Raw genomic sequence first — 12,757 nt, 5'->3', positions numbered from 1 at the left:
AATAAAATAATGATTGCACCTGGTGCAGAGGCGGCATGTCTCTGAATACCAGGTGCAGGTGAGCAACAATGGCAGAGGTCTATTTTCCTACTTTACTGCCTTCTGAGAACTTCATATGGCTCAGAAAGATATCTGTGGAGATTAATACCTGGGACTTGAGAATGCATGACCACTTCACAGTCAAACACAGCCCACATGCCTTCAACCATTCTGCATGTTTCCCAAATTATGTGACTTGGCCATTGGAGTGATGCCATTTTCCTTTCTGCTTAACTTATCTCTCCTCTTTTTCATTTCTGTACTTATTCGGCAAAGCTTCCATCTTAGAGTCTAGGCTTTTAGATTTAGAACTGTATTTATCTTGGAAAAGATAGCATTTAGGAAATGACTTACAGAGGCGGAAATTGTCTATGGAGAAGTCAGCGCCTGTGTGTTAGTTCTCTGTTTGTAAATGTACTCTTCTTCCTGTTGGTAGCCATCCAGGGGAGGTGCTCTCTTTTTCATTCACCAGGAGGCAGGGTCTTAGAAAAAAGAAAGTTTTGGTTACTAAACATTTCAAATGGTTCTGGCACACATTTGCAGCATAAAAATGAATCAAAGATGACATTTTACAGGTCTGCCGTTAGAGTTCATCCACAGGTACAGATAATCATGCCTCAAAGTCCCATGTATCACACCTGCAGGTATGCTTGATGTACAGTTCAAATTATACACAATAAAATCTCTGTAGAAAAGATGCCATTTGATTATTTAGTACCCTCTGCATTTTCAGTGTTCTTACAGTTATTATTTTTATAACGATATCATCAGCATCTGTAATCGTATGCGAAGCGCAAGAGTGTTATAACATCTGCTCTGTTTCCCTACCCTTTGACCTAGTACTAAATGTGACTGACTCCTCTGGAAATACACCACTTCACTGGGCCACGAAAAAAAAGCAGGCTGAGAGTGTTAAATTGCTTCTCAGCAGAGGAGCTAACCCAAATGTTTTTAACTCCAGTATGATGGCTCCACTTCATTTGGCTGTGCAGTGCCTTCACAATGAAATAGTTAAGGTAAAGTTGAATTCAGAGCTTATATGTTTGGAAATGAATCAAGTCAGCAAAAGCAATCTCGTGATGGTTATTTACCAAATAGTAATTGGACACTTGTGAAAGCTTTTTACTGGCATATTAGTGGTTGAAATAATTTCATCTAGATAATACAAGATGCAGTACTACATCATGGACACAGGATGCTACATCGTGTTGACTGGATTCCCAGCATATTTAGTAGAGAGTAAATTGCCAAGTGTTTCACCAGGCCCTGAGTTGTGTCAAATAGGAGCTTGATGTTAGTAGCAGAAGCCTTTTGGCGATAAACCTAGTTGCTTGTTAATGCTTGCAAATCATGCTGCTTTTAAAAGACTCAGCACAGAAACAGCTCAAAACATAGGTGGTATATTGGATTGAATTTATAGATGAGCTCCAGTATGGTATTTGGGATATGGAAGTGGGTGACCCAGGATTCAGAGCGGTAAAGATCCAGGTTGGATAGCCAATTAACACTTGGCAACGGTTACCTATGCCTTTGTCACCTCTAGGATCAACTAATGCAATGTACTGCACATGGCAAACTCCAGCTCTTGAAATATGCAGTGGCCTGCTTGTGAATAGGGTAAAGTAAAAGTAAAGTTGTGCCATCGACAGTATGGATTAAGCCTTTTGCTGCCCGTAGGCGGCCAAGGATTTTCCTCCCTCACTGCAGCGAGGAGGGTAGGGGTGGCGAGGATAAAGCCCCCTTTTGTACTTCTAAATGCCTGCTTTGGGGCATGCCACTCATTTGAGAGAGACGGCAGGGGGAGGGGGAGCTGGAAGAAGCTCTCCCTCGCTCCAATGTCTACATGCTGCAGAAGTTGCCTTCCTTAAGGTAAAATGGGGAAACTTCCTCCCCCCACCACCACAACCCTCCCAGTTGCCCCATTCTAAGCAGGGGCATTTTAATATGAAGTGGGGGACTTGCCTCTCATTCCCCAGCGCTCCCCGCAGCCGCCGCTGTGCAGCCTTCATTGGTGGCATTTAGAAGTAAAAAGGTGGGGTTCATCCTCGCCACCCCTACCCTCCTCGCTGTGGTGGCAAGAGGCTTAATCTCTTGCCGCCGCCACCACCACCAGTTTTAAAAGTAAAAATAAAATAAAAGTTTAAATCAAAAGAAAAAACTTCTCCCTCTTCCCAAGATCTGCCGCTCCTCCAGGATTCGCTGCCATAGGCAATTGCCTCCATAGCCTCTGCAGTAATCTGCCATAGGGCGACATGTTGGTGTCGATTCCTGGCAACCACAGAGCCCTGTGGTTTTCTTTGGTAGAATACAGGAGGGGTTTACCATTGCCATCTCCCATGCAGTATGAGATGATGCCTTTCAGCATCTTCCTATATAGCTGCTGCCCAATATAGGAGTATCCCATAGTCTGGGTAGAGAGAGCAAATCTTGGCAATCTTTTTTGACAACGGAATTTGTTGCAAATTGAATTGAAAGCCTGGGTCAAGAACCAGGGTCAATATGTTGTCTCATAGTTACCCATAAAAACTGTATTTACTCTTTGTATTACTATCATAACATAAAGGGTACCATTTACTCTTTATCTTTCCTCTTTATGTTATGCCATCGTTGCCCATAATTTTGCCAAAATTATAACGTGGATGTTCAGGAGCAGATGTACCCTATTGTTCTGAGACTAGTACAGCAATTATGTGGCAGAAAGGTCCAACTTTTTAAATTTATTTTAATACGCAGATTTTTGTTGAGAACAGCTCCACAGATGTAAACTTGGAAGGAGAAAGTGGGAATACACCTATCTTAGTAGCATGTTATAAAGATAATCATGAAGCACTAAAACTTCTGGTATGTACAGCACTGCTATTTATCTGCTCAACCGTTAATTAATATTTGTATCTGCCTTTTCATATTTACACATAGTAAGAATGCAAAAAAATGCATAAGGCTGATGTAAGAAAAAGATGTGTAAGATGACAATCTGTTGCACAACCTATCAGAATTAACAGCTTTGTTGATATAGGTTTTTAAAATGTTTTTAAAGAGGGTTAATACTTGTTTTGATAAGCATGTGACAAAATAGGTGAAAGAATCCAAAATTTGCCTGAAATTTTAAATTGAAATCAATTGAAATCAAGGGCCGTATGAATGAAGTCTTTTAGGATTATATATCTGCTAGGAAATGCACATTAGTGCTAAACCCAAGTTTGATTGTGTTGCTTTTGATAAAGAGAAGAAAACATTGTACATTTTAATCCTGCCCAGTGTGCAAAAGCAGATGAGGGTAGCTAAGGCATAGTACTATCCTTGGCCTGTTCAATACTTGGTACAAAAAGCTAACACAACTTTAAATATAGGAACATAGAACGCTGCGTTAGACCAAGTCAGACCATTGGTCCATCTAGCTCAGTATTGTCTACTCAGAGCCTGTTCACACAACTGGAGGCTAGGTGGGTAGGCGGGCAGAGGATAAGGCTGAACTGAACTTATCTCCCCCCCAGACAATCTCTGTGCCCTTTCCGCCGCCTCCTTGCCATGTGGCTTGGCCACACACACAAGCAGTGCTTCTGGGAGCCACACAGCTTTCTGGAGGCCATCCTGGTCACTTGGAATCCCAAAATGCACCATGCAATGAGTGTGGTGCATTGGGAGATTCCCCCATCACATGGATGCTCTAGGCTCCGGTCTCTATGTCTCAGGCTGCATGCAGCCTGAGGAGACACATGATCCATGCAGCCAACTTAAGGGCGTGCTTGCGCCCTTAACTTAGCTAAGAGCTGAGCTTCAGAGTAGGGTTAGGCTGGGCAGCCGTGCCAGGATCTGTGCAGATCCCGGTGCTCCACATGAGCAGTTTAACCCAGGCTGGTTTGCCCTAGCCTAGGTTAGGCTGCTTGGGAGAACAGCCTTGTGGTCTCCGATTCAAATGCAAACCAGGGTGGACGCTGCTTTGCAAAGGGGACAATTCATGCCTACTACCACAAGACCAGCTCCCGTTGCTCATTATGATATGCAAGGACAAAGCTAATTTGACCCCCTGCTAACTTGGCAAAGAGTCACCTTTTACCCTGGTGATTCTCTTTATTTAGCAGGGGGAGAGTAACTGGCCCTATCGACCCCCAGCACAGTACTTCCAGTGACTGTTGCTGGTGTCTATCTTATGTTTTTTTTAGATTGTGAGCCCTTTGGGGACAGGGATCCATCTTATTTATTTATTATTTCTCTATGTAAACTGCCCGGAGCCATTTTTGGAAGGGTGGTATAGAAATCAAATTATTATTTCTTGTTTACACAGTCAGACAGGTGTTATTGACTGGTTTGTTTTATCCAGATATCGAGTCCTTCCCAAGGACCTGGGATGCCAGAATTTTATCATCAATACTGTTGGTTATTATAGATATCGTCGCAAAATATAGGCTGTTCCCAGTAAAGCTGCTTTTTGTAATTGGCTGATGGTGATTTCTGTGGCCCCTATGGTGTTGAGGTGCTCTTCAAGGTCTTTTGGGACTGCACCCAGGGCACCAATTACCACTGGGATTATTAGGGTCTTTTTATGCCACAGCCTTTCAATTTCAATTTGTAGATATTTGTATTTGGTGATTTTTTTCTATTTCTTTTTCTTCTATTCCGCTATCCCCTGGTATTGCTATGTCGATTATTTTCACTTGTTTTTCTTTCTTCTTGACTACAGTTATATCTGGTGTATTGTGTGGCAGATGTTTGTCTGTTTGTAGTCGGAAGTCCCATAATATTTTTATATCTTCATTTTCGACAACTTTTTCAATTTTATGGTCCCACCAATGTTTGGCTACAGGTAGCTTGTATTTTTTGCAGATGTTCCAGTGTATCATCCCTGCTACCTTGTCATGCCTTTGTTTGTAGTCAGTCTGTGCGATCTTCTTACAACAGCTGATCAGGTGGTCCACTGTTTCATCTGCTTCTTTACAAAGGCGACACTTGCTGTGTGTTGTGGATTTTTCTACTTTTGCTCTTATTGCATTTGTTCTTAGTGCCTGTTGTTGTGCAGCCAGTATTAAACCCTCTGTTTCTTTCTTCAAGTTGCCATTCTTAAGCCATTGGCAGGTCTTGGTGATGTCTGATTTTCCACTTATATTGTGCAAATATTGACCATGCAGGGGCTTATTTCTCCATTTTTCTGCTCGGTTCTTGACTGGTTCTTTCTTGTAGGCCTGCTTTGTTTCATTGGTGTTGAATAGTTTCTCGTGCTTGACCATTTTAAGTGCATCTTCTTCACTGTCCTTGATATATTCTTCAAGGCCTCTTTTCTCCTCCTCTACTGTTTGATGGACTTGCAGCATTCCTCTTCCACCTGAGCTGTGAGGGAGGTATAGCCTATCTACTTCACTGCAGGGGTGCAGAGCATGATTGATGGTCATGATTTTCCTGGTCTTACGATCTAGCGTCTCTAGCTCTGCCTGGGTCCAGTCTATTATTCCTGCAGTGTATCTGATAACAGGTATAGCCCAGGTGTTTATGGCTTGTATGGTGTTCCTGCCATTGAGTTTGGACTTGAGGATTTTTCTAACTCTCCTGATGTATTCACTTCCAATTTTTCTTTTAACTTCAGTGTGTGACATGTTATCAGCCTGGAGAATGCCCAAGTATTTGTAACATTCTTTCTCTTCCAGGTTCTTGATCTTGCTTCCATTGGGCAGTTCTATTCCTTCTGTTTTTTTTATTTTTCCTCTTTTCATTATTAATGCAGCACACTTGTCTAGTCCAAACTCCATTGCTAAATCACTACTGAATATACGGACAGTGTTTAGCAGTGATTCGATTTCTGTCTGGGACTTTCCATACAACTTCAGATCGTCCATGTACAGCAGATTGTTGATTTTACTTGATGTTTTAGATGTTTGGTATCCGAGGCCTGTTTTGTTGAGTATTTGTGAAAGTGGGGTCATGGCGATTACAAACAACAGAGGGGATAGTGAGTCCCCTTGGAAAATGCCTCTTCTAATGCTAACCTGTCCAAGTGCCTCGCCATTGATTTTTAACTGTGTACTCCACATGCTCATTGCTTTTTTAATAAATATCTGAATGTTTTTGCTGACACCAGTTGTTTCTAAACATTTTAGTATCCATGTGTGAGGCAATGAATCGAAGGCTTTCTTGTAGTCAATCCATGCAACACTTAGATTTGTTTTTCTTCTCTTGCAGTTTTCTAAAATCAATTTGTCAATCAGCAGCTGGTCTTTTGCGCCTCTGGTGTTTGGGCAACTTCCTTTCTGTTCAACTGGAAGCTGTTTGTTAGTTAATAAGTGTTGCATCACTTCATCTGCTATTATTCCAGTTAATAATTTGAACATGGTTGGCAGGCAGGTGATCGGTCTATAATTACTTGGAACTGCACCTTTTGCTGGGTCTTTCATGATGAGATGAGTTTTCCCAGTTGTTAGCCATTGTTCAATATCTCCTCCTTGCAAAATGTGATTGAACTGTTTTGATAGTTGTTTATGAAGGCTTGTTAGGTGTTTAAGCCAAAAGCCATGAAGTTCATCGTCGCCTGGCGCAGTCCAATTTTTAATTTTCTTTGCTCTTTCACTTATTAATTCTGGTGTTATTATTAGATCTAGCATTTGTTGGTTACATTTTTGACCGCTTTCATCCAGCCTGCTTTTTTATTATAATCTATTGGATTGTCCCATAATGTCCGCCAGAATTGCACTGTTTCTTCTTTATTTGGTGTTTCTAGGTTTCTTGCAGTTTCTCCTTCTGTGCTTTGGTAGAAACGTCTCTGATTCGACTGGAATTGGAGATCTGCTTGTGTTGTGTAATTCTGGCTTCATATCTGCTAATCTTCTTTGACACTGCTGTTATTTGCTGCTTTATTATTTCCAGGGCTTCTCTAATTTTCCTTGAATCTAGATGGTATTTTTGGATCAGATACTGTTGGGTGTTTTCATTCTTCAGCTTCTTGTCTTTCATATATTTCAGTTTACTAGCATCTGATCTAAGCCTGGAGATTTTATTTTCTAATCTAATCTTCCATTTAGGTGATGTACTGCTTTCTTTTTTTACAGGTCCACTGATCTTATATCCGAGCTCTTGTGTTGTTATTGTTGCTGCACTGTACATTAGTTGGCTTGTTTCTTGCAAATTATTGGTTGTTATTTCTGCAAGTGCAGCATTGACGTCTTTTAATGCCTGAGCAAGTTGTTTTTTGGCAACTGTTTTTAGAGCTGGAAGTCGAACCCTGGTGGTTGTTTGGTTCATGTGCTCAGTTATTTTTTGCTTTAGTTCTTGTTGCTTTTCTGTTAAATGGCATTCGGGTTTGTGAGGTGAAGGCAAAAGGGAGGTTGCCTGGTTTTGATTTTGAAACAGTTCAGCAACAGTGGCATCCTCGATTTCCAACACCTCCTCCACCTGTGCCTGAGCAACTTCTTCAATTGGTGATAATTCTTCTTCCATATCTTGAGCCTGTGTTGCTCTTTGCAGTTCTTCCAGCTCAACTCCTGTGAATACTTTATTTCTTATTATGAATCTTCTCTGGTCTGCTAGCCTTTGTTCTGTTATTTCTGTGTCTGGATGCTTCTCCTTCCAAATTTGGTACATTCTTTTTAAATAACCTCTTCTAGTTGGACTAGACTTGTAATAGCAGATCATTATTTCCTTGTTGGCATTTTTCGTATATTTTTTCCGGTTAAGCGACGTTTCTTCCAGTAACTTTGCTGTCTTCAGCCCTGGTTGCTCAACTGAAGATCCTGAGTCCTGTTGCCCACTTGCCACCAGATATCCAGGGACTATAGCATCTGGCGCGGTCCTTGTTGACCCGGGCAATGACCGATCCGGTATAGATTTATTAAAGTTATGTCTCACCATATTGTTGATGGGAGAGGCACTCTTTGTCTGGCTCCTCTGGTGAGACCTGTCCAGTATGGTTGGACCTCTGGCATAGCTCTCACCTTCATCAGAGCACACAAGCCCCACAACCACGCCAAGGTAGTGCCTCACTGGGGGCACATTATTATTATTATTATTATTATTATTATTATTATTATTATTATTAACTATGCTCCATCAAAACAGTTTAAGATATGAGCTGAAATGGATGAAGTATTTTCTGGTCAAATACCTCACATGTAAATTATGGCAGTTGGTTTTAAAAACATAAGAACAGCCCTGCTCGGTCAGGCCCAAAGCCTATTTAGTCTAGCATCCTGTTTCTCACAGTGGCCCACCAGCTGCCTCGGAGACGGCCACATCCAAGAGGTTAGGGCATGTCCTCCCTCTTGCTGTTTCTCCCCTGCAACTGGTATTCAGAGGCATATTTTGAGGCTGGAGGTGGCCTATAGCCACCAAACAATAATCTTCAGTAAGGTTATGACCAGTTGATATTGTAAACACGTAGGACCCAATTCAGAACAGACTTAGATTCCTGTTTCAGGCAGTCTTGTGGAAGAGACACTTTTACTCCCCCATTCATACTGTTGTGGTAGTGGTTGATGACAGTGGTTGCTCCTGTCTTTTCTTTGTGAAGAAACTTGGTTGGCTGCTGGCAGGCTACAAAGCTCAGACTACTGTAGTAGCCTGGCACCCCTGCCAGTGAAGAATTGGGGGTTGTCCCTGCAATCTGGTGCCATTTTTCGTTTCCCTCTGATGCAGTTTCTTATTTCCCAGTGAGAGATGCACCATGGATGCAGAGGAAGCAGAGCACAACTCTTTCATTCTCCTTGTGGTCCTTCCAGCACTGGCCTTCTTGTCAGTGCTGACAGGACCAAAAGGGTGTGAAAAAATCACACTCTGGGGCCAACTGGCTAGCAGGGTTGGCGCACCCTCTCCTTGCCATGTTCATATGGCAAGTCTGTGGGACATAGCATCTGCCCAACCATGCCAACTGCTGATGGTAGATTTGAGCCAGACAAACCTATTATGGATTATAATGTGGATTTAATTATGGATGTCTAAGACCCATTTGAACTAAGTTACATGCAAGCATTTAACTATGCACTTGTTTCAGTCAGATTTAGATGTGTTTGATATTTTTTGAACTGCATCCATTGACCAGAATCCAGAGATGTGCTGCAGTGGGAATGTGTCCAGTGGGTTCTATATTTTTGATAAAGTGTTAGAAATGTGTCATCTAATTATGTCTGATCACTGTCTTTCAGTTAGAAAATGGTGGTAAAGTTTGTAAAGGAAACAATTTGGGCTGCATGCCAATCCATGCAGCTGCATTTTCTGGTTCAAAATTATGCATGGAGATGATTATTAAAAAAGGTAAATATATTTCAAAAATCTTCTATTAATATTTATTATGACCAAACCAGCACTCATTCAGACCTTAAAAATATAGGCTGTATTCAGCTAACACTTTTTTGGTGCAACTCATATGATACAATTTATACAATACAATTCATGTTGTATCGTATTCTCACTTGCCTCTGATTAACAAGGCATGGTAACATCTTAAGAGCATCTTCCATAGCCAACTAATAGCAGTTGGCTATGGAAGATCCTCTTCAGATGTTACCATGCCTTGTTAATCAGAGGCAAGTGGGAATACGATACAACATAAATGTATTACTCATTATTCAAACTGTTTATTTTAGTCTATATCAGGCCTGTTCAACTTAGGCCCTCCAGCTGTTTTTGGACTACAACTCCCATAATCCACAGTCACCGTGGCCAATAGACAGGGATTATGGGAGTTGTAGGCCAACATCTGCTGGAGGGCTGAAGTTGAGCAGCCCTGGTCTATATGCAAGAATAACCTTGCTTTGAAGCTCAGTCCTGAATTTCTTTTAATAATTGTAATTAGAAACACCTGTGATTTGATCACCTTTCTGAGTTGAATGAAATTTGGTCATGTAAAGAAAGTTCTTCATGTATTTGAATGTCCTAGATATTACATCATTTTATTGATAATAATTGTTACTTTATTCATTCTTAAATGCATTTGCACAAATCATTTAGTATTAACGATTTGATACTGAACCATTTTTGGAACGGCAGTAGTCCAAAAGTTGGGAATACTTTTAAAAATATAATATAGTATTACAAAATATCTGTATAGTATTATATTATGTACTTGTGAACTAGTTTGTATCTTTTTTATTCTTAAGGTGAAGAGCTAGGCTATTCTGCTAAAAATCATATTAATTTTCTTAATCATGGAAGGTGTAGTCCTCTCCACCTGGCAGTTCAAAGTGGAGACTTGGAAATGATTAAAATGTGCATTGAATATGGAGCACAAATTGATCTAAAACAGGTAACAGCTAACTTAAAAAACTTAAATATATTTTGACCAAAGTTAAGCTTTTATTTCAGTGTGCTTAAATTTTCGGTGTATCTTCTCATTCATTCCCCTACTCCCATTGTGTTCCATGCATTTCAGAACTAATATATAATGACTAAAATGATAATGGAAAGAGCAACTTCATTTAGGAGGGGATACATTTTAGAGAATGAAGAATCAAAATCCTAGAAATGGCTATAACAGTGGAGAAAGAGTAAATATATTAGTGTGGTAATGTGGTAGAGCAGGGCTACACAACTTTGGCCCTCCAGCTGTTTTATGGACTACAGTTCCCATCATCCCCAGTCATAGTGGCCAATAGTCAGGGATGATGGGAGTTGTCATCCAACATCTGCAGAAGAGCCAAAGTTGTGCAGCCCTGTGGAAGAGAAACTACTGTATTAGGGAAGAGAGACTGTAGAAGCTGAGAGTTATGTGGGGGACAAAACGGTAAAAGATACAGGAGCCTCATTAAGGTTAAATTTTTGTGCAGGGTTATGGACATTATTCTATCAGTGATCATTGTCATGACAGCAATCATAGGTGCTGCATCACAGTCAATCTCTGCCTGAAGGTTGGATGCTACTGCATGCAATGTATTTATTACATGGACATATTATATGGTATATAGTTTCTCTCTCATCATCAGGAACAATATTCTGCTTATGTGGCTGTAGCAGGAAATGTTAATGTATGAATTAACCTTAAGCAAGAAAAAAATCATGTAATATTTAGAATCTCTGATTTGGATTTTAAGTCTTAATTTCAAGTCTATAGAATTTAGGTCCCAGCTAAGTATGGATGCACAAAACATTTTGGTCTAGGAATAGAAATGATTATTTTTCTTGTGCTTTAAATTTCCTGGTTACAGAGTGACAAATGTACAGCTCTTCATTTTGCTGCTACCCAAGGAGCAACTGAAATTCTTAAATTAATGATGTCATCTTATTCCGGTGATGAACCTATTGTTGATGCATTAGATGGAAATAAGGAAACATTGCTTCACAGGTGAGATCTTTGCGTAGCCCCACATAATTTGATTTGTTACTATCTTTCTCTTTTAGTTCTAAGACTATTTCAAGTCACTTTTAAACAGGGAGGGAAAACTCTTGGGATGCATTCTCATATCTGTTCATGTGCACTAATTTGACCATTAGGCACACAGATGTTGGTGGCTTTAAAGTATCACTAACTGACATCCAGTTCAGCATTAGGAGGGCGGAGTTGGAGCTGCATCCTCACAGAGAGGCTGCTTTGGCATTCAGCCAGCATGTTGCTGAGCAGTGGAACACATGTACAGGGAAAAGAGGAGTAAGTTTTGCTGCTCTTCCCTCTCTCCAAAAGTACTTATTGGCTTCCTGGCATATGACCTGAGAGCTGCACAATCCTCAGGGACATAGCCCTTGAAGCTAAAAAGGACTTTTGGAAGGAGACAGCAGAAATTGGCCCCTCTTCCCCTGCATGGGCTCTGCTGCTCAGCAATACGTTGCCTGAGCTGCGAAGCAGCTCCTCTGCCAGGGTGCAGCTCCTGCTCTGCCTTCCTAATTCTGCACTGGATGTCAGCCACTATTTGGATACTTAGAAGTAAACCACATATTAATTACAGTCATGATCCAAAACCATGTGCATGCAGGGTGTTTTCATTTTCCTGAAGAAAAAGATATTGAATGGGGATTCCCTTGTCATAAAGTAGAACAGGAAACATCATCATAATTGGAAGTTCATGTGTACTCAGGAGGCCCTGGATTGTGACCAAAGTCTGCATATAACATAATGATCTTCTCAGGGCATTAAACTAACATCTCAAATATAAATAAAAGTATAATGTTTTCTTCCAAACACAATTGTATCCTAAATGTCATTGTGTTTTCTTACATTTTGTTTGTTTTTCATTTTTCCCATAGGACTGCATTGTTTGATCACTATGAGCTAGCAGAGTATCTGATATCAATGGTAAATATTTAATTTAATTTCTAATAGCAATAAAGGTTGTGGTAATTGCTCCTTCAGGTTTCATGGTAACATACTCAAAGACACACTGGGGAAAAAAATTAATTTCCTGTTTAGCAAGTACAGGAAACTGGCACAGAAACATGTGAGTAGTACAGGTAAGTCTGGTGATGCTAAATAATACACCCTTGCAAATTACAGTGTTGATACTGGCCGGAATACAAAGAAGGTCATATAAGTGGAGGAAGGAAGGGTGAGAAGAATAAAGAAAGCATCTAGCATGAGCATGCGGCTCCTTCTTTCACAGTGATGTCTCCTGTCTTGTGACTGTAGATCATCACACCACATTTTCTGAAGTGACCAACCAGGACTGACCGAGAAAATACTGGTTGACATCCAGAGTAATAACACTGCACATACTACAGAAAAATGGCGATTTTTTCTGACCTCTTCTTTCCTCTGAAGTCCACTGCGCTTCCTAAAAATATATTCCTGAGTGTATTCCACGTGCTAAACTGC

General features: G+C 40.6%; 1 protein-coding gene across 3 annotated transcripts in view; it reads left to right on the top strand.

The window, feature by feature from the left end:
• The window catches only part of TRPA1 (transient receptor potential cation channel subfamily A member 1), an 83,672-nt gene that overhangs the window by 25,083 nt on the left and 45,832 nt on the right, over nucleotides 1–12,757 (top strand). For all 3 annotated transcript variants that reach the window (XM_053249379.1, XM_053249378.1, XM_053249377.1), the window contains exons 4-9: nucleotides 880–1,055; nucleotides 2,773–2,880; nucleotides 9,162–9,270; nucleotides 10,116–10,261; nucleotides 11,160–11,296; nucleotides 12,193–12,241. In XM_053249379.1, coding sequence (XP_053105354.1) covers nucleotides 880–1,055; nucleotides 2,773–2,880; nucleotides 9,162–9,270; nucleotides 10,116–10,261; nucleotides 11,160–11,296; nucleotides 12,193–12,241 — 725 coding nt within the window. The remainder of the gene's footprint in view (nucleotides 1–879; nucleotides 1,056–2,772; nucleotides 2,881–9,161; nucleotides 9,271–10,115; nucleotides 10,262–11,159; nucleotides 11,297–12,192; nucleotides 12,242–12,757) is intronic.

Source organism: Hemicordylus capensis, chromosome 4 (genome assembly GCF_027244095.1).
Source record: "Hemicordylus capensis ecotype Gifberg chromosome 4, rHemCap1.1.pri, whole genome shotgun sequence".
Taxonomy (NCBI): domain Eukaryota; kingdom Metazoa; phylum Chordata; class Lepidosauria; order Squamata; family Cordylidae; genus Hemicordylus; species Hemicordylus capensis.
This window is presented reverse-complemented; position numbering and strand designations above follow the sequence as displayed.